The sequence below is a fragment of the Rhipicephalus sanguineus genome, chromosome 3, assembly GCF_013339695.2.
Source record: "Rhipicephalus sanguineus isolate Rsan-2018 chromosome 3, BIME_Rsan_1.4, whole genome shotgun sequence".
NCBI classification, from domain to species: Eukaryota; Metazoa; Arthropoda; class Arachnida; order Ixodida; family Ixodidae; genus Rhipicephalus; species Rhipicephalus sanguineus.
Genome location: NC_051178.1, coordinates 65695773 through 65718598, shown reverse-complemented (window position 1 = coordinate 65718598; position 22826 = coordinate 65695773). Strand labels below are relative to the sequence as shown.

Genomic DNA, 22826 nt, shown 5'->3' with positions numbered 1-22826 from the left:
GTTTGACCTCTCCTTCCAATAATAAGAGACTTCTGAAAAACAGAGCGTCTGAAAAAAATATATCCAGAAGAGCGGCATACCAAAAGAGGAGCAAACCCCGCTGCGTTTTTGTTATGACTAGACACGCGGCTCAGTCGTTTAAACCAATAAATTGGCAATCTCGTAAACGAGCATTCGGCAACATCCGCACCTAGATTGTTTTGCTTGCGTAGCATGTGCCTCCGCAGCATGTGCATGCGCTTTCTGGTGGCGCCAGTTGACGGCCTCGCACAGACACTACCGATGCGGCGGGAGTGGACTTGAAATCTACTTGGGAATAATTGTTGTTCTCCTTGTTTCATTATTAAAAACGAAAAGGGGTAAACTCGCACACAACGGCTATTACTTGTGTAACCTTTATTTCACAGATGCATCAAGACAAAGTTGAGGAAAGCCACACGCAAAACGTATAAATTGCATTGATACAAACGGACAACGCAAGCTCAAGATGACCAGACACTCATGAGGCCATGGGTTACTTAAATGTAGGAGAGAGAGAGAAAAGTTTTATTATGGCAGAAAAGCTGAGAGGTCGGCCTGAATCAATGTTCTGGCCTGCTACTCAGCAGTAGGAAAGGGGAGAGTGGTAGTATAGAGAGTGGAGAGAAGATGCGGATGATGATGATGGAAGTTATAGAAACGGCGTACGCTTTGTGCGCTTGTTTTTCGTTTTGTTCGTTGTTTTTATCTAATCCAGCCTTTCCGCTTTGTGAGTGGCTGTGTGCTTGCATCTGCTCTAAGAACCGTGTATCCCATACTTCTATCTCCGTCATTTTTTCACCTCGGTCACTGCTTCCGTGCCATCGGTACCCCTTCTTAAAAAAAACAGCAAACGTACATGGCCGAGATTGAGGGGTCTGAATTAACTGGCGTCAAATACTTTTTAAAGCAGAAAATTGGGTTCGTATAGGCTACGTGTGCCCAAACTATTCTGTCTGAACTATTCTGCGTTATTTATGACGAGTGTTCCTGCTTATAAGGTTGTGGTTTTAGGAAAAACAAGACCACGAACGTTCGGCCTGAAAGTATCATTCCATAGGTTCAAAATCATACAACACGTAGTGTATTAAAAAAATATTGTTTTGTGATGCCCACTAATGATGGTCAATCCAAAAAACAGTGGAAGACACGTTTCGGTGAATTCAACCGTCTATACCGCTGTAAGAATACAGACTAGTTATATATTCGGTTGTGCAGCATTTCAAATATGGGAATTACTTACGCTGTCGAAACTATAAAAAAGTTAAGGAATGAAAACAAGCTTTTTTACTTTATTTTCAGCATTTTTGTCATGTTAGTGACACAAAACAAATAATTTCGATTCATTTATTTCCAATTGCCATATTATATAACCAGGTGTAAAAACACGGAGCGGAGACGCAGAAACTTTATTATAGGAGCCCCCAAAAAGGCGAAATAACTTTATCGGCAGCCATTATATAGCACAAGGCACTATATTTATGGCAGCGACTCACCAACATTTCAGGTGTGCTCATTATTAAAAAACGGCACACAAAAGGAGTACGATGACAAGGCCATGGTACCATACATGCACAAAGGCAAGCTATGGGTTAGCTATGATGACCACCATAGCGTGGCATTAAAGGTGAGTTGTCATTTTCCTGCCTGGTGCCATCTCTGCTACAAACAGCCCTAAATCTTCCTTGTTCTTGTGCCTTATAAGAGTTCCTTGCGCAAGTGAAACAAGGGTGCGATGGTCTGAACTCAAACTAATGTGTTTCTGAGTGATCATCACACCAAGAATGGTAATATTAGATACAACCTCTTCCGTCGAAGTGAAAGTGATCATTGACAATAGAATCGCTGCGTCTGTGCAGAATGTTTAAACACAGTTAAAAAAGGATTACGATGTCGATTGTCTGACGTCTCATCCCGTGCGGTAATCGTGCACTACTTTCCAATGTTGTAATATCTTCACTGATCTGCTTTCATAAAAAACGTTTTGTTGGCAGGAAAAGGTAAATTCCTCGTCTGTTCACCGCACTCACACGTGTTCAATTTGGGCGACCACTTACGTTTTCCTTATGATGGCGTTTTTTGGATATGCACGTGCCGTATATGCAATATCATCGATGTGGCCAGGATTCATCTCAGCAGACTTCGGGACGAATCTTGCACGCCTCCCGACTCTGTTAGGACTTCAAGTTCTGCTTCTACTCATGAGTTGACTAGAAGCCGGATGTCGTCGTCAAAGTGAAGCTGGCTTCTCGCCAATCGACTGAGCGAAATCCGAACTTTAGAAAACCGATCAAACAATCAACGTTATTTGCCCTTTATATCGTCCTTACCAAGTGATGATCGTCGCGCACACTCACCTAACCCCGCTGTGATCCTTTCATCGTGGCTCTGCTCCCTGTTCTTTTGCATTTATTTCGCGCTTTCTTGTTCTTCCTCTTCCTCCACACCTGGTCATTATTTAACCGCCTGTCTTCATACACGCCGATGGCACGCACTTTTTCGCCATGGAAAACGCAATCAATCCGCCAGAGAAATTTAAGGAGGGTGCTGTAAATATGAGTGTGGCAACAGCTATGAACATGAATCCATCTGCGCCTATCAATTATGACTTAATGACCCCCTCCAACGAAGAGGGCTCTGCTTGGGTGCTGGTGTAGAAGAAAAGATGCGCGCAAGCCGACCTGTTGGTCTCTCAGCCGAAGCAAGGCATGAAGGTGAGCATAATAATAATAATAATATCTGGGGTTTAACGTCCCAAAACCACGATATGATTATGAGAGACGCCGTAGTGGAGGGCTCCGGAAATTTCGACCATCTGGTGTTCTTTAACGTGCACCTAAATCTAAGTACACGGGCCTCTACCATTTCGCCTCCATCGAAATGTGACCGCCGCGGCCGGGATCGAACCCGCGACCTTCGGGTCAGCAGCCGAGCACCGTAACCGCTATACCACCGCGGCGGACTTCAAGGTGAGCAGACTTCAAGGCAAGGCCACTCAACGTAAGCCAACGACATTGCGGGCGCCGCCTCTGCGTCTTCACGACTACAGAGCCATCCCTACGCCCACTGGGAGGAGGGGAGGGGATGTACACTTGGACCAGTGGACCCGCCCCACACTGACGCGGGCTATAGGAGCAGCCGCAAGCCTACCTGCTGCTAAATTCGACCGGCCAGTTTTGCGTCGGCGCCGTGAACATAACTTCACTGTTGTAAGCACGCCACATGAGCACATCGGCTTGAGTCTCTAGAGTGTCCAACACCTCCGCTTAGGCGAGCATACCAAACCTGTGTGCATTTACTTTGCTGCTCCAGACAGTTGATGTAAAGGCAGTACCTATGGTGTCGACCAGGGTAAGAGCGCCTCCGGACTTATGGATCATCTCTCGATGCCTTGCCACACCGTTCTACAGGCTCGAATAATGTGTAAAACGAGCACGGCGCTCATTACCTTCGAAAGTCTGCAGGTTGCCCATTACATACGTTATTACGGCGCCGACTACCTGTGCTACGCGCATAGTCCCCGTAAGCAAGCTTGCACGATTTTCCTCTGGTTGGGACATCGTTCCGACAAATGCCTCACACCGAATTGAGTCACATGCGAGATATGCGGCGTTGATAACCCGACACCAGGGCATTCGTGCACGCCGAAGTGCCATTTATGCGGACGTGATCTCCCCACCCCAGACACGGGCTGTCCAGCTCGCGTCCGGCCTCCCCTGAACAAGGAACGAGTGGGGAAGGCACTTCAGCAAGAACAACAACGAGACATAGAACATCAACCCACACCCTCGCCGTCATCTCAGGGTGAGTTGCAAGCAGCAGGTCCCACTCCGGTAGGACATCAAGATCACGATCCCGGTCTAGACAGAGATCGCAAAGCAAGGCGCGCTCTCGTACCCACCCAAGGACGGGGTCTCAACCGCCGCCTGTAAAGCGGGCGACCACTTCGGAAGCCTCGCGACCACTAGCGACGAAACAGCCTTCCCTCCCTTTGAAAGTCTGCAACCAGCCAAACAAGATTCAAAGAGCCGAGCAACGCCCGGCGGAACATCTGGAGATAAGCTGGGCGAAGGGACCTCTTCTGCTCTCGGCCTCCTCCCTCACCCCGTCCCCAACCTTAGCGTCAACTCCACAGACGAGGCGGAATTCCGACGCGAATGCGCTTATCCGTTGCGTGCGGAAATGGAGGTCAAACTGCGTGCCCTGGATGCTGGACTTCGACGCGAAATAGAGGCCGCGTGCGCTACTCTCCGGCATGAATTCCGCGATATGCTCAATCAGGTGGTGTCTGCGCTCAGGGCTACGCCCAACAACACAGTGCTGCCATTCCACACCCTAATTAGTAGCAGAGCTCCACCCTATCCACCTATATGCAGCAGCAACCTGAGCGAAACAAGCTGCAAATGCGCGAGGCGTTTGCCCCTGCACTGACATTGGCACCGAACACAAAGCGTTCCCACCCATGCGCACGCCCTGTTCCTCTCAGGAATGAAGATGGGGACGCTTAACTCGGATCATCTAGTGGTCTGGCATTAGAACTGTAGGGGGTTCCGCCGCAAGCGGGGCCCCCTGCAGCAGTACATAGCCATAACCCTAACGGCTCACGACGTCATGCTTCTTCAGGAGCCCAACTGCACCCCTTCCCTTACAATATTCGAAGCGTACGGCAGTGATTCTTGTCTCATAGGAGCAGTTATGTCTAGCCGCTTAACGGCGTGCATACATTCGGTAGCCGCTGACATCCCTTATCAAGTTATAGAAGTAATCACGGACATCAATCGCAGCGACAGCCTCTTCATTCATAATATTTACGGTTTCTCTCGTGCTATACACCAAATTTTCATTATATCTTTACAGAATTTAGCAAGCTCGGGGATAAGTTGTTAGTCTGCGGGGACTTCAACGCCGCCACTCGGTTTCGGGATATCTGAAGATCACAGGAAAAGGAACGAAACTGTGGGACAGCATGTGTAATATGCGCTTCACATTATTTTATGAGCCCGCGCAACCGACCCGCGTTGGGAACAGCGTCTCGCGGCATATGTGTCCCAATCTCGCGATGACTCGCGGTACTGGAACGGTCATCTCTAGTGGGCTCTTAGACGAGAGTCTTGATAGCGACCACTACATCGTCGCAACCATCATTCATCTCAGCATCTCGGGCCTCCTTAACGTAGAATTCGTATAACGAATTGGGCTAAATTTCGACAACTTCGAACTGCCAGTCCAGAGTAGACGGCAATGATGACTGCCTCGCGGCCCTTACGGCGATCCTCGAAGCCACCACACGGTCTATCACCACTACGCCTACCAATCCAGACATCGACCCGCACCTGTACCACTTGTGTGACGCTAGAAGAAGACAGACGAAGCGTTCGATGCGGCAGCGCCTGGATAGCAGACTGAAACTTCTGGTTGCTCGTATCACGCGAGAAGCTGAGGAATACGCCCAGACTCTCACGAGAAAGAACTGGAGGGGATTCTGTAACAGTCTCTCCGGTACCATGAGTATTGCTAGGACATGGATCATTCTCTATGCACTTATAGACTCCTGGGCACGAAGACGCACACACAAAAGTGGTTCCATGTCCTTACCCACTCATTTCGGCACTCTACCGACCGACTCCTGCAGGAACTGAAGGCGCGCTATTGGGCGGGAGGCCCGCCACTGGAAACGCCGGCGCCACCATGGGCGTGACGTGCTTGGCAGGATCACGTGGTCTCAGCGCCCGCGTCGTCTGTTTGTGGAGCGCTGCCGCGTGCTTTGAAAACGAGTTACAAGTTCCACCTGCGTTGCGGTCTCTTCAAATGCGGAGGTTTTCTCGCATTTTGAACACAACTGCAGCCATTGCAATAAAAGTGGCTGCCTCCGAAGGCGACGAACATGGTGTTCTACTGCTCGGTGCCGCAGTGCCGGACTTGCGCAACGGCGCCTATTGTCAGCCTGCGCCGGTAACCGCGGGACAAGAAACTGCGTGAAGCCTGGGTTGTGAAGCTAAGAACCGGCAAGCAGCCATCGGCTAAGTCGTGTGTGCAATAAGCACTTCCGCGACGAAGACTTTCGCTACTGCGACGGGGCTGCGATGTTCTCTGACTAGCAGACAGCGCGTACTGAGACGATGACCCACGCACGTTCTCGCCGACTAATGAAGCTTATACCGCAGCATGGAAAAGGCGCTGCTTTTTACCACCTGCGATACCATCTCAGAACTTTCCTATGCGACCTCCTGATCGTCGCCCCGTGCTCAGCGTCCACAAAATCGGCTGCAGATACACAAGTCAACGTTTAGATACGTTGAATTAAAAAACTTACAGGGTCCCTTACCAAAGATAACTGGAAGGCGAAAGCCATCTTCTTCTTGTCAGTCGATGTATTGATTCTCCTCTGCCCCCCTTCAAAAGCGTTCTGCACCTAAAGCTGTTTTGCACAGCATCCGTGATCGACCCACCAATCACGGAGGCAATACAAAGTGACCATGTCGTGTGAATGCGTCACCATTTGACGTCACGTTATGTGACGTCATGATGATTTCATAATGACGTTACAAATTCTGGCGATCTGTGAAGTCATGATGACGTCGGATGATGTCATCACGTGACGATTATTTTTTTCATCAATCGTGTTGACGCCGCTGATGCGGGATGCCGGCGCCGACGATCACTATTCCCGTTTGATGAGGCATTTAAGGCTTTCACCTCCATAAGCTGCACAACGTTTGCTGGTGGATGTACATAGCGAGCGAATGAAATGCCGCGACTGATGTTTGCTGCATTTATGTTGGCATTATGTTGGCAGTGTTTGTGTCAGTCAAGCTTGCTTTCTCCTGACACAAGCACTATGTGCTAAGAAGTCCAAATTTTTTTGTGCCACTCTCAAACTGAAGTTGGGCCTCTTCAGCCCCATGTATTTTCTTGAAGCCTTATATTTTTATGTGGGAAAGATGCCGCGCTGTTTACATTAGACACAACACTGCTGCCAAAATTGCCGAGGCACTCGCCAAATAATACTGCGCATTAAAATTTTGCATTTTACTCTTTACGCGTTGTTGTTACCCTGCTTTCCAGCTGCTGTTTGCTGCAATAACTTCTCTTTCTGTCATCGCTATTTAAAGTACATGTGGGGCCTTTTGCACAGCCGATGTCTGCAGAACAAGTCCTGCGAATGTTACTGTTTTCTTTCTTTTCCTTGGCGTTGCATGCTACTGCATGCTTGGCCTCGTAGACCGCTTCTCCTTCCACCAGCAATCTCGAAGTGGTGCAGCTTTAGCCTATGAATTTGTTGATGGCAGAGAGCAGCAAGTTCACTGAAATGCAAACGGAATGATATTTAAGGAGCAGATTAAAAAGACATCGCATTTGCTGAGACTTTGGGTGAGCACCAAGCGAAACAAATGCACTCTATTAAGAAACAGAACCAGCGGCATTTGCTCCCTGAGAACACCGATCAATATGGAGTGCGAGACAACTTGTCAAATTACATTGAAACGTACACGAATATATACCGAAAAAAAAACATTTAATCGTCGGAACGGCACATCACAAAGTGCCATAGGCGCACCGAAGTCGTAGTTGTAACGAAATTGTTTTGAACTGCTCTGATAGCGTCCGCGTAACAATAGTTGCTTTTGTACTCACAAATTCTCATATTTTGCACCCAAAGTTCACAGCACGGTGCCAATACGCAATCATAGCAAAAGCGAACCCATGAGTAAGGACATACATGCAGACGCTCATACATGCAGAAACACCATTAAACGCCGCGAACACGTGCGATCGCTGACTTGAGGCTTCTTTCTGTAATGCTGCGCTTGGTTATACAGGCAGTTTTCTCTAGCGAAAAATTTCACGCAATTTGCACTCAGCGACTGACTACATCTTTTACGCAAGAAGCCGGCTTAGGAGTCTATTGCGGTGATCGTGTGAAGCGTGCGCTCCGTTTTCTGCAAAGATACAGCGACTGTAAACTATCTTGTGCTTTCTGTTCGTCGAAAATTATTCTTTTCACTGGAAAGGACATATTTAGTTTCGAAAGTACCTGCGAAAGTATCGGAGGGCTTCCGCGAAGTGATTTTGTAGAGCGCCGACAGCAAAACCTATGGGGGAGCGCGCCGTAGGCATCCTACCTAGCACGCAACCGAGGCGCGTCCGATAGAGGGCGACTCCGTAACTCCTCGGCCCCAATATACCTTCGGGAGCGAGTCCCCACTACCATCCGTACCCGGACGTCAGGGATGTGTCTGACGCTTTAGACGCCGAAAGCACTATTCAAGGTCAAGTGGGGACATTCAAGTAGTTGAAAAAGCTGCGACCAGATGCCACTGCAGAAGCTAAATTTGAGGCACTTGTGGCGAGGCGGGCTCATTAAGGCATTGAAACACCCTTTTCGTATCGCTCTCCTGTACACTCTCCCGAGCATTGTATTCAAAAACTTTGCCAGAACCGCGAGCTGTTCCGACACACCCCGATTAGATGTAGGAGCAGATGTGGGCCTTGGAAACATCAAGAATACGGCCGACAAGAACGACCCAGGAAGTTACATGGCTTTAGCCACAAAATAAAGTTGCATATCAAGTGAAAGAGCACTTCTCAGGCAATCTAAAACCGAGAGTCGTTTGTGGAACCCCTTCTCTGCCCTTTACAATAGAAGCTCATAGTGGACAAAATGGGTCGAAATTGAGGCAGCTCTCATAGGCTGTGTGGTAAATCTTGAAATGGCCGCGGAAGGCAGGCGCTTTGTGGCGCGTTATTAAAATTACGCTTAAAATGTTCTAGTGGTTCTCTTCTATCTGAAAACGAGTCGTTTCGCTCATCAGATATGACTTTTTAACATGAAAGTGTTCTCTGCCGGGGTGCACCAAGACTTCACTGACGTATGTCCGTCACGGACATGACGTTGGTAAAATGCACACTAACGGATGAGAAAAAAAAACTAGAAGAAAAAGTTGCGTTGCTGGGAACATAGCCCACGACCACTCGGTCAGCGGCGACAGGCGCCCGGCGCTCTTTCGAGCACGCCCCCGAGGTACATGCAATAGATTCCACAAACACGTTTATTATCATCAGCTTGTCTACGCCCAGTGCAGGGCAAAGGCCTCTCCCATGTTCCGCCAATCAAACCGTCCTGTGCTTTCTGCCGCCACATTATACCTACAAACTTCTTAATCTCATCTACCCACATAATTTTCGGTCTCCCCCTCACGCGTTTGCCATCATTTGGAATCCAGTCAGTTACCCTTAATGACCACCGGTTATCCTGCCGACGTGCAACGTGCCCGCGACCCATATCAATTTCTTCTTCTTCATTTCAACTATGATATCCTTAACCCCCGTTTGTTCCCTGACCCACTCTGCTGTCTTCCTGTCTCTTAGGGTTACACCTACCATTTTTTTCCATCGCTCGCTGCGTCGTCCTCAATTTAAGTTGATCCCTCTTTGTAAGACTCCAGGATTTTCTGCTCCGTAGGTAAGTACCGGTAAGATGCAGCTTTTATATACCTTCCTCTTGAGGGATAGTGGTAGACTGCCATTCATGATTTGATAATGCTTGCCGAATGAGCCCCGCTCCACCCTTATTCTAGTTATTTCACTCTCATGGTTCGGCTCCGCGAATACTACCTGTCCTAAGTAGACGTACTCCTTTACAACTTCCAGTGTCTCGCCCCCTATCGCAAAGCGCTGTTCTCTGCCAAGATTGTTCCACATTACTTTAGTTTTATGCATATTAATTTTCAGACCTACTCTTCTACTTTTTGTATCCAGTTCAGTAATCATGAGCTGTAATTCGTCTCCCGCGTTACTCATCAATGCAATGTCATCAGCGAATGGCAGGTTACTGGGATACTCTCCATTAACTCTTATCCCTAATTCTTCCCAATCTAGGGCCCTGAAAACCTCCTGTAAACACGCGTTGAATAGCATTGGAGAGATCGTGTCTCCCTGCCATGCGCCCTTCTTTATTGGAATTTTGTCGCTTTCTTTATGGAGGACTATAGTGGCTGTGGATCCGCTGTAGATTTCTTCTATTATGTTTGTATAGGCTTCGTGGATGCCCTGATTCCGCAGTGCCTGCATGCTTTTGATGTCTCCACCGAATCAAATGCCTTCTCGTAATCTATGAACGCTATGTATAGGGGTTGCTTGTATTCCGCGCAATTCTCTATCACCTGATTGATAGTATGAATATGGTCCATTTTTAAAAGCCTGTACGAAATCCTGCCTGGTCCTTTGGTTGATTGAACTCTAATGTCGTATTAATTCTGTTAGCAATTACTTTTGTAAATAGCTGTAAATAGGTGTCTCTCGACGGGGAGAATACCAGAATCTTGGAATAATACCAACATCATCTTGATCCATAAGAAAGGGGACGTCAAGGACCTGAAAAATTACAGGCTTATAAGCTTACTGTCCGCTGTCTACAAGCTCGCATGGTGCTCTCTGTAACGGGGCTGGGTGGGGTGGAGCGTTGCCGCCATCTGTGAGCGGTGAAGTGAAGTATGGCGTTATGACACTAATGGGCACCTATAGAGAGCGATTTGGTGACGACGCTGTTAGAGCGTCTAGATGCCAGCGAGGAGCGCTGGCCGAGCTTGAATCGAGGAGTAGCCTAAAGCGCAGTTACGCTATTTGCATTTTGCTTCATGTCGACGTGTGACGGCTCGTTGCCGGAGTAGCGCAGCTTCCACATGTACCAACGGTGTTTCTCCGCTGCCTACTGCTTATAGTGCGATAGCACCGGCTAATAAAACTGCTGCAATAAGCTCCGCAGAAAGGCAACGAGATCGACGAGCGCCTGTCGTGACTTCGTGGTGCAAGACAGGGGCCAGCGGGACGTGGAGCACATTCGCGGCTCAAGCTACGAATCTCTGCCTCCACTGTTGCTGAAGCACAGTGTGGTGATGTTTGCATAAGCACAGGCATATGTCACCCTATAGGCTCCGTGCAGACGTAACTCCGTTGCCCCAGCGAAGGCGTCCCTAGCGGCAAGAAGCGCAGATTTGGCGGCATGCTCTCACGCGCTCGCAATGGGGTGAAATCGAGGAACGACGCCTTTTACGATGACTATACTTTTCGTGCTTTTCGCGCTTGGCCAGGGACCAGAGCGACGGTCCGCCCGCGTTATGAACGCGATTAGTCAGCCGCAGGTGGCGGACGATAAGAATAATATAGCATAAAACATCGCTCCGCGATTGCTCCACGCTCCCGCTGTGACGGCACGAGGTATTTTCACGGGTAGTTCGTTTTGCGTCGGTTGCGCTGTTCGTAGGAATGGCGAACTCCGGAATAATTGCTGCGTTGTTGGGTGCAGTAACACCTACAGGAACTATCCGGGCACGCGTTTTTACCAGTTTCTATTTAGAGAATATGAACAGAATCGGTGTGAACGGTGGATCGCACTTGTTCGACGACAAAAGTGAGTTTTGTGAATAGATAGGGTATTTTTTTGTTTTCTGGGGAGTGCATTTGCATGTGATTGTTGATCTGCCGAGCAACACCTCTTCCACAACGCCGTGAACGTGCCCGCATCGAGGAGGTCCCTTCTCTTCTTCAGGTTAGCTCCTCGGAAGAAACTATCTATATCACGTAGCTCTCTGAATCCAAACGTAATAATAATTGACACGCTTTGCAGTGCTATGGCAGCAAAACACGAGCCGCGACGATGAACTCGGCTGCAGTGGCTAAGTCGGCGCAGCGAATGCAGTGCCATGGCCGTTCGATGGAAAGCGTTTTTTCATTCAGCGGCCGTGACAGTGCAATTGCTGGTATCGCCAGTTTCAGGCTGCCGCGTTAGGCCGAGGGTGATAAGCTGTGATTGTTTAGTGAGCGAAACGCGCTCGTCACCTCCATTGTCTTCCCCCAGCTCATGAATTTTATGTTGCCGCGTTCGCCTGAGGATACACGAGGTCTGGCGAAAAGAAGCACCCGCGCTAACGCTAGTGCTTTGATAGCTGCTAACAGTTTGACGTCTTTTGGAAGTAAACGGGAAGGAAAACGCCTCAAGCGAAGCACCAAAGCACGGCGCAATGGCTTGCCGCCGCCTGCGTCGTCTGCTCCCTTATCCCGCCAAATCTGCTGCCGTGGCTGCTTTGGCGCTGGAGGCAGCGCGCGACTGTGGCGGCTCCTAATGTATGCACGGTGCTCACTACAAGGGAGCGCGCATTGTGCCGTGTCCCTCCTCAATTAGCGAGGCTTTGGAGAAATGCATATCGAGTTCCAGTGTTTATTATGAGCATGTTGATGCCATCTTAGCGCGGCATTCACGATATCGTGTGTCGAGGTATTTGTTAACAACTTCAGCTACTACAACGGTTAAATCATGGTCATGAGCGCTGGACGTCGCGGTGCAGATGTGCCACTAGACGTCAACGTGTGTGCATCTACGTTAAGCGGTGCTATAGCTGCCAAACACCAATAGACATTGTACAAGCGCTCATGGATTAATGCACAATAAGCAGTCAACTACGCCTGTGAAGACACGTTTCACTTTCGTGCTATATCGATTCATATGGACGGAGGGATTAGCAATGTTTTTTTGTGGGCTTCCTATTCTGTTACGGTGAGACGCCCGGCCGCCTCCGAGAGATGGCGCGACATGTACATGTCCTGATATCCTGGGGATGGTCCGCAAGAATTCACCGCCGGGTTGACGACATCCGACACACGACACTTCGAAACCTCAATGACCCAGATCTTGCGGGCTTGGTGAATACGTTTACCGAGCATTGGCGTAACGGCATACTGCGCCAGGCATGGCGACGCGGCGATATTTGTCGCATACCAAACGTGGGAAAGCCTATGTCGCATACCAAACGTGGGAGCAGGGGAACCCTGCTCACGCCTATGATTCCGCGCCTGACCCCATTCTCGATTAGGATTGTCCCGCTTTTCTTGAGGAATGCGGTGGCTGTGGGGTCGTTTTAGATGTTGGCTACAGTATCTATAGATGTTTAGATATTCCTTCATGGCATAATTATTCTGGAACTGCTGGCGTGTGTTCATATCTTTGAATAAATTTGTGTTTATCACGTTGCAAACGTGTTGCTCCTTAATTTTTCAGACGCATGCGTAGTTGGTGCAGCAAGCCTTTCATCAATTTAGTTGTGTTGGAGACAATATTGACTTTCGTTCTCGGCGCTGCACGGTTCGACAGAATTATGGGTCTTAATCGCACACTAAGACATCAGTGGAGCAGTCGTTCTAATTAGGAAGCATTTTTCCAATATGGCACCAATGGTAGTCGATGAATGCCGTTGGGCTGCGAATAGTCTATTTTAGCGCTGCTGACTTACACTACAGTAACCGCAGTAATACCGAACTGCCATGGCTGTGGGGTCGTTTTAGATGTTGGCTACAGTATCTATAGATGTTTAGATATTCCTTCATGGCATAATTATTCCGGAACTGCTGGCGTGTGTTCATATCTGTGAATAAATTTGTGTTTATCACGTTGCAAACGTGTTGCTCCTTAATTTTTCAGACACATGCGTAGTTGGTGCAGCAGGCCTTTCATCAATTTAGTTGTGTTGGAGACAATATTGACTTTCGTTTTCGGCGCTGCACGGTTCGACAGAATTATGGGTCTTAATCGCACACTAAGACATCAGTGGAGCAGTCGTTCTAATTAGGAAGCATTTTTCCAATATGGCACCGATGGTAGTCGATGAATGCCGTTGGGCCACGAATAGTCTATTGTAGCGCTGCTGACTTACACTACAGTAACCACAGTAATACCGAACTGCCGTGGTCGGCACGCAGCCATTTTACTTTATAACACGTGTATCAGCCTGCCTAATCAAGTTACTTTACGCATCGAGCAACTACCGCCGGTGTCCCCATATAAGTTAGCTACGTGCAGACCACGACGGTACAGTACTACCGTACTTAACGCACGGTCAGCCACCACTGCTAAAACATAATAACGGGTGTAAACGGTCATGCCGGCAGCTACAGCACGCCAGCATCGGCTAGCATACATAGGGCCAATGACGGCTTGCCATCATCGGCTGAATAACGGCAGGCCCGTCTCGGACCGACGCTGGCTAGCCCACGTCGGCCCTAAGCCGGCAAGCCCGCATCGGCCCAACGGCGGCTAGCCGACGTCGGGCTGATGCGGGTGAAAGTAGCGCGAGCGTGATTTGCCGACGTGGGTCCAATATTACTGCCGTCATTTGCCGACGTTGGGCCAAGATCGGTGTAATGGCGGCGTGCTGCCTGGGACATTACTTTAGTTTTATGCATATTAATTTTCAGACCTACTCTTCTACTTTTCGTATCCAGTTCAGTAATCATGAGCTGTAATTCGTCTCCCGCGTTACTCATCAATGCAATGTCATCAGCGAATGGCAGGTTACTGGGATACTCTCCATTAACTCTTATTCCTAATTCTTCCCAATCTAGGGCCCTGAAAACCTCCTGTAAACTCGCGTTAAATAGCATTGGAGAGATCATATCTCCCTGCCGTGCGCCCTTCTTTATTGGAATTCTGGCGCTTTTTTTATGGAGGACTATAGTGGCTGTGGATCCGCTGTATATTTCTTCTATTATGTTTGTATAGGCTTCGTGGATGCCCTGATTCCGCAGTGCCTGCATGCTTCTGATATCTCCACCGAATCAAATGCCTTCTCGTAATCTATGGACGCTATGTATAGGGGTTGGTTGTATTCCGCGCAATCCTCTATCACCTGATTGATAGTATGAATACGTTCTATTCTTGAGAAGCCTGTACGAAATCCTGCCTGATTGTTTGGTTGATTGAACTCTAATGTCTTACTAATTCTGTTAGCAATTACTTTTGTAAATGGTTTGTAGACAACGGATAGTAAGCTGATGGGCCTGTAATGTTTCAGGTCCTTGACGTCAACTTTCTTATGGATCAATATAATGTTGGCATTCTTCCAAGATTATGGTATCCTCCCCGTCGAGAGACACTTCGTATCCAGGGTGGCCAGTTTTTGTAGCATAATCTCTCCACCGTCTTTCAACAGGTCTGATGTTATCTGATCCTCACCAGCGGCTTTGCCTCTTTGCATTCCCTTTAGGGCTTCCTTTATTTCTCCTGTCAATACTGGTGGGATGTCAGATTCCTCTGGGCTATTACTGCTTCTTACGTTATCACCCTGACTGTCTCGGCTGCTGTACAGATCTCTGTAGAACTCTTCCGCTACCTCAATTATTCTTATCCCCATTGGTTGTGACCTTGCCTTCCTTGTCCCTTAATGCATACATCTGATTTTTGCCTATGCACAGTTTTGTCTTCATAGCTTTGAGGCTTCTTCCGTTTTTTAGAGCATGCTCAATCCTCTCCATATTATACTTTGTTATGTCGGCTACTTTACGCCTATTGATTGACTTCGAAAGCTCCGCCAGCTCTATTTTGTCTGTTGCATTTGAGGCTTTCATGGCTTGACCTTTCTTAATGAGGTTTTTCGTCTCTTGATATTCCTTACCAGTGTCCTGTCTACTTCCACTGCACACTCCTTAATGATACTAGTCAGATTATCATTCATTGCGTCAACGCAATGAATGGGGTCGGTTTCCTCGGTTAATGCCGCGTAGCTATTATGAAGTGAAACTGAATTCCTGTACTTCCCTCTCACAGCTAGTTCATTAATCGCCTTCTTGCGTATCAGTTTCTACCGTTCCTTCCTCAAGTCTAGTTGAATTCTAGATATTACCATTCTATGATCACTGCATCGGATCTTGTTAACTGCTTCCACATCCTGTACAATGCCCGGCTGGACACACATTATGAAGTGTGCGCGTATTTCATTTTTAGTTTCGCCATTAGGACTCATCCACGTCCGCTTACGAGTAGCTCGTTTTCTGTAGAAGGTATTCAGGATCCGTAAATTGTTGCGTTCTGCGAACTCTACTAGTAACTCCCCTCTGGCATTTCTAGAGCCGATGCCATATTCCCCAACTGCATGATCTCCAGCCTGCTACTTGCCTACCTTTGCATTAAAGTCGCCCATCAGTACAGTATACTGTGTCTTTACCTTACTCATTGCTGATTATACGTCTGCGTACAAGTATTCAATCAGTTGATCATCATGGCTGGATGTAGGCGCGTATGCCTGTACCACCTTCATCTTGTATCTCTTATTAAACTGAATTACGATACATATCACCCTCTCATTAATGCTATAGTACTCCTCTATATTGCCAGCTATATGTTTATGAATAAGGAACCCCACTCCTAGTTCTCTTCTGTCAGCTAAGCTACGATAGCGTAGGACTTGTCCGTTCTTCAGCACTGTATAAGCCTCCTGTGGCCTCCTAACCTCACTGAGCCCTATTACATCCCATTTAACACCCTCTAATTCCTCGAATAGTACAGCTAGAGTAAGAGGCTGGGTCCGAACTAGTTGGTACACTGACATTATGAAACCGTTAAGCGCACAAAGACGGGAACAAGAAGACGACACACAGAGCGCTTTTTTTTATTACAAATGCTGGCCAGCATAAAAAAAAGCGCTCTGTGTGTCGTCTTCTTGTTCCCGTCTTTGTGCGCTTAACGGTTTCATAATGTCAGTACAGCTAGACTCGCCTCACTAGATAAAGTTCTAGCGTTATACGTTGCCAAGTTCCAATGGCGGCTTGTCCAGACCCAGAGATTCTTAGCACCCTCTGCTGCGTCGCAGGTTTGACCGCCGCCTTGGTCAGTTGCTTCGCAGCCGCTGGGGACTGAGGGCCGAGGGATAATTGGTGTATTCATGTGGCAGGTAGTGGCCAAGTGCTACACTAGGGTGGCCAATCCTGCTCTGGTGAGGGAGTGCATTGCTGGCTGTGGTCGCCAGTGAGGCTGCACCCCAGGCCTTGACAGCTTTGCATTAAGCCGCAGGCCCCACTTCTGGTGGTGCCCTTCCGTCACTTCCTTTAAGTTTCAGCTTTGCAACCATACTTCCCCCGGAATCCAAATACATTGGTTTCCCGTAAGCTGCCCGCCGAGTCATTTGAGTAACTCAGGCGGATCGCTAGTTGGCGTCGTTTATGGTCAGAACTAGGGCGGTATCTGATCGTGACGTGACGCGAGGATCAGCTGCAGTGACGCGACGTGAGGATCAGCTGCGAGGGGCCAAAACCCACGCTCTGCTTGCGCTGCACCTTAAGTCGGCCTTCGACAATCTTTAGCACGACCTCATTTTCAGCAACCTCGCAGAATCACGCTGCGGCGTTTGAGTTTATAACTACGTCCGTGTCTTTCTTTGCGACCACACCACAACATATATTATAGGCTATCATCGCTCCAGTATAATCCAACTACCGGGCAGAGGTACCCCTCAAAGAGCGGTGATCTCGCTAGCACTTTTTAACACTGCTATGTCAGGTCTCCCCAAACAACTTGATCAAGGTGAGTATCTGCATCATGCCATCTATGCCGACGATATCACTTTGTGGACGTTCCGGGGTTCTGAAGGTGCCATTGAAGGTCACATTCAACGAGCCGTAGAGGTCGTGTCAGACTATGTTCGACGGGGCGGCCTCACTTGTGCCCCGAACAAGTCTGAGCTCCTTGTCTTCCGCCGCCGCAGAAAGAATCCCCCACCCCATATGAAAGCACTCGTCAGAGAGACACTTTTCCTCTGATAGAGTGAGCGCGCATCCTTGGACGCTACGTTCAAGCAAATGGCAGGGCTAGACACACCATCCCTCTACTCTCACGCCAGACGGAACAGTTCATCGCCATGCTCCGACGGGTAAGCAGTCGACGCTCGGGACTTGTGGAGCGGGATATTTTTTGACTAGTAGACGCGTGCATTCTAAGCCGCTTTAGTTATCACCTTCCCTTTCACCGGTAAACGCAAGGAAAACGTGAATGAGTGGACACGCTTATCCGTAAAGCCATCAAAGTCGCGTTGGGGGTTCCGAACTACACGTCTACGCAGCGCCTTTTGTCGTTAGGAGTGTACAATACCCTCGATAAAGTTCTCGAGGCCCAGGGAATTAGTTAAACTACGCCATCTCACCCCAACAGGAAGACAGTTACTCACCCGCCTGGGTCACCCAGCTTTCCCGGCTCCTCAGGAAACGCAGGGTGCTTCCGTGCCACTCCAAATAGCTCGAGTACTGCGCGTGCGTCCCCTACCACGCACCGTGCACCCTGTGCGCAACACTGGTCGTCGGCAGGTGCGGGTGAGATACCTAAATCGCACTCTCGGCGAAGTTGAGGAGAATAGGGTCTATTACACGGACGCTAGAAGGAAAGAAGGGGGGGGGGTCTAGAAGGAAAGGACAGCTACATTTCGAGATTAGTACTTATTGAAGCCGAGCGCTACCTGGAGGTGCTTCCCTCCCCTTTAAAATAAACTATGGTTGTCCGTTCGCAGTGGGAATCAAGGCGCACTTACCGTATACAGGGCGTATTGGGACGCCGTGTTCTCGCGGTCGGTCATAGGTGGAGCACTGCGTATTTTATAAGCTGATGTTTTTTATTCGCCGAGTCATGCGTAACTTCGTGTCAATCATGGAAATTTGCACCATACAACGACGCAGTTACCATATTTATTTGTTTATTTATTTACCTATTAATTTATTTGTGCACCTCTGATGTATTGGTAGGAAGAAAGTAGAGAGAGAAAGAGCAGAATAAAGCAGGGAGGTTAGCCAGAAGTTTGTATCCGGTATGCTACCCTGCACTGGGGTTGGGGAATAGGGGGTTGAAAGCGATAGACATTTCGATAGTGTTGTAACACTCACGGAATGCGGTTGCATGCACAAGGAGAGCTTCTGAAATATCGGTAAATACACCGGAATGGGCACCGCAGAACCTTTTTTTGTATGAAGTAACCTGCTTAACAAAAATGGAAATATACAAGAACTCATACGCCATTTAAAAAAAAAAGTCACAGTTTCGCCGCAAGGGCGAAGCAATGAATGCGATAGCAAGAAATTAATGCTATACGAAGTGAGGCTCGCCCATGGATACTCTCAGTTTGAACAGCGTTCCTGTTGCAAAGGCGGCCGAAGCAGCGAAGGAAACTATAACGTGCTTCAACTGTCGAGCTGTGACACTTGATAGTTCGCGCTCATCTTCTGTTTGTTCGTTTAGCGGCGTCCCTTCAGCTCGAGTGACTTTCGTACGCTCGGTAACATGAGCGCGGACATCACGGTGAAAGCGTGAAACATTCCTCTTCCCCTCACCGCGAGAAAACCGCGCGAGCAGACAACGGAAGGGCAATGTTCTCGCTGCGCAAATATAAGAAGCGAGCGAGCTCGACGACGACTTTTAAATGCGCCCGTCGCGCTGCTAGCGCCATCTCGCTGGTAATGAAGAAAGCTTATTATCGCCTGCCGTCTGTGAGTCCGTCCAGCGGTAAAGGGTATGTATATAACGCTCGCCGTTAGCTACGTGGAGGATCTGCGTTTCGTGGCGTAGTGGATAGCGCCACTCGCTGCGGAACAAGAGGTCCCTCGTTCAATTCCGCGCTTCGGAAGCATTTTTCTGAATTATTTGGGGCTTTTATATATATATACATACTTATACATATACGGTGCATGACGGCGACGGCGACGGCAAAATCCAGCCGAGACTGTCCATATAATTGCTATCGCAATAAAAAGGCGAGGAATGCAAGTGAGTAGAAAAGAAAAGCCACCGCAAGAAAATATACACATAAATGTGACTGCGTTGAAACTACCACTAAATAATATGGCGATAAACATATACACGCGTAGCAACGAATCATACATTTTAGCGCAGTCTTCGGCAACAGCCAGTCATAGAACGTTACAGGAATTTGTTTTTTTATTTCATTTTGCACAAGCTTGGGCCACTACAAGTGGGCAAAATATATTTGCAGGACGTGAGCGTTAATATTAGGATAAATAATACATATCATATTGCGCGACAATTGAGTTTTTTGAAGTGCAAACACAATGGAACTTGAAGAAATTATTTGTTTTAGATGCATGTAAAAGGTTTAGTACACCTTGCTGTTTCGCAATATCTTTTTTTTTATTTGATGCGCCATTGAGGGCGCAGTATTTTAATTTAGCGCGAGAGGTTCGGACAACAACTCGCTCAGAAGTAGCTCAGCTAGTCGAACATATAAATGATGACGCACACTGTGGTCATGACAGTGTCGTTTCTACGGTGCGGCGCATAGTAAAGTTGTTGTGGCAGAAAAAGAAGTCACGAATGTTACCGAAGGGCGCTGCAGTCAACACATAGCGAAAGCAAACGCGTGTCACTACATGTTATACGCTTTGAAATAAAAGTTCCCCAAACACCTGTCGTGATAAGTGCCCCTGGCGGTTAAACTATAACCTCTTCAAGCACCAGCAAGTTATGTCGTTGGAAAATTTAGTTTGACACGTTTCATGGGTTTAAGAAAGCGGGAAAGTATTGATGCAGCCAAAGGACCAGGAATTTTCAAAATTTTGCTGAGATTTGTGAAGCTTGCAAAGTGTGAATATCAAGTGAGATTGGATAACGTAGATTATATACAGAGTGGCGCGCTCAGGAATGATTAATTGAGCCTTTTCCAGATTTAGTATGACGGATAAGATAGCTAAAAACAGTAGAACAATAAAGACCGCTGCCTGACATACTGACACTAACACAAAGCGCGCAGAATTCAACATTACAGCTGGTTTCACTGAAATATTCCACACGTATCGCTTAAAAATAAGTTACGTTGGAACTGCGTCAGAAAGCTAGCTACACTGCCTAAGCGCACTAATATAAATTAAAGTTCTTGATTACGGCGCATCAGGTTTAACTGAACACTTGTGCAGACTGTGCCTGAACTTAAAAAGCAGTATTTATGTTTCTAAATGCACGACAATTCGTCTTTATTTGATATCTACTTTTTATAGTAATGTTCGCAGCATCTACTGCAAAGTTCAAGGTAGCTTTTAAACCCTTTATGCATTTTGAAGAATACACTATTTGCTTTAGAAATACGTTAGTTACAAGGCCCCATGCCTTACTTACAATGCAGACTACGTTACAGTGCTCCTTCTTAGTATAATACTCTAAGTATACATAGCGACAAACATGAAATGGATTACCATGAACATGCTGTTCTACCAAATATGGTTCGCCCATGCTTTCCTCTCCATAGTGCCCTGCTAAGACACAGCGTTTTCTCATCGTAAGTGGCGGCGTATCTTCATATTGCACAGTATAGATATGAGAAATTTACTGATGATGTTCCTGAATTAGAAAAACTCGCTCACCTCTGTCTTCACATTGATGTTTTCATGCACACGCCTGGATTGAGTGCACGTTGCGGATGTTATTCCAAGAATACTTTCATTTCCTTTCGCAGACGGAATGGATCTTCCTCAATGGATACGGAGGCACGATGACGTACAACCTGAACTTCGATGACTGGTCGGGAAAATGTACGAATATAACGTTTCCTCTCCAAAGGACCATATATAGCCACAGATATCGCAGACGTGAATATATTAACAAAGCTGAAAAGTGAGAGGTTTCGCTATATAGACCTGCTCGCGCACGTGAAATAAAGGTGTGTCTTCTTGAAGCTGTCTTGTTGTTATTCACTGCTGTGCATGGTGACTCCTCTAACAGCAGAGGAGTCGATATTCACGTTTTTTATTCTGTATTGGATATGCTAAACATTGCAGGAGCTGTTCATAATTACGATAATTATTCGGCCATTTTATCCGTCTGCACTTTGTTCGGTATAAGAGCAATACTGAGTGCTGAGTGAAACGTTGCAGGAGCGACAATGCATCAAGTCTTTCCTCACTGTTGGTTCTACCAATGTTTGACAAGCCTCTCCAGCATATTAAAGGTGCGCAAGTTTGTTCTTATCAAAGCCAAATCATATCAAACAAAAGGTCTCACTATATTCAAAAACACAGAACGATTATTTGTCGAATACTCAGGAAATGGTGCTTGGAATGCCATCGTCGTCGTTGCAACTTATCTTGTGTCCACTGCAGAACGAAGACCACTCCCAGTGATCTGCAACCCATGCGATCCTGTGCGAGCTGATTCCATTTTATACCAGCAAAACATTCGGTTTTGTCGCACCAGCTAACCATTCCTCGGCCACACTCCCTGTCTCTTTGTATCGATTCTGTCGCTTTAACTAATTATCGATTAACTGCCCTCATTATGTGGCCTGCCGGGCTCTTTTTTTCTCTTCAAGGGCCGCTAAATGGGCTCCTACTTTTTTACACAGCCCAAACAGCCTCAGCCATTCTTAAAACACACGGTTGATCCTTCCGTCAGAAGAATCGGTAACACGAAAGCAAATCATGTCCTCACGGAAGTAGTTGCTTCTTTATTGTACATTGATATACGAGAACTTGCACAATGTCTATTGGTGTTTGCCAGCTATAGCTCCATTTGAAGTCCATGCAATCATGTTGACGTCTAGTGGTACTTCTCCAGCTCGAAGAGTAACGTCCATAACCTTTGCGGTAGCAGAAGTATTTAACATACGCCTCGATACATTATATGGTGAATCCTGCGCAAAAATGTCATCGCCAGGCATATAATAAACACTTCTGCTTGACGTGCACTCTTTCAAAGCGTCGTCATTTGAGGAGGGAAATGCCAAGGTGTGTGCTCCTCAGTAACAAGGTAACATACGCCTGTGCCCATGCGTATACCACACAGATATTCAGGAACGCGAGAAGCAGAGTTCGTTGCGTCAGTCGCGAACGCGGGAAGTGTTCCGATTCCCGCTGATATGTACCTCGCTTCCCTAAAGCACTCAATGCGTGGCAACCGCCCACCGACGTCGTTGCTTTTCTGTGGCACTTATTGTAGAAGTTTTATCAGTCGATGCTATCGCACTGGAAGCCGTAGGCGGAAGACAAATACCGTTAGA

The 22826-nt window shown here is 47.6% G+C and overlaps 1 protein-coding gene across 2 annotated transcripts in view; it reads left to right on the top strand.

Moving 5' to 3' along the window:
* The window catches only part of LOC119386696 (acidic mammalian chitinase), a 72632-nt gene extending 51126 nt beyond the window's left edge, over nucleotides 1-21506 (top strand). Inside the window, exons 8-10 of one of the 2 annotated variants that reach the window (XM_049413221.1) lie at nucleotides 1526-1645; nucleotides 9388-9481; nucleotides 21288-21456. In XM_049413221.1, the coding sequence (XP_049269178.1) occupies nucleotides 1526-1645; nucleotides 9388-9438 (171 nt within the window). In that variant the 3' untranslated portion in view covers nucleotides 9439-9481; nucleotides 21288-21456. Of the gene's footprint in view, nucleotides 1-1525; nucleotides 1646-9387; nucleotides 9482-21287 lie in introns of both variants that reach the window. The other variant, XM_037653987.2, reaches the window with a different exon arrangement.
* The last annotated feature ends 1320 nt before the right edge of the window (nucleotides 21507-22826 follow it).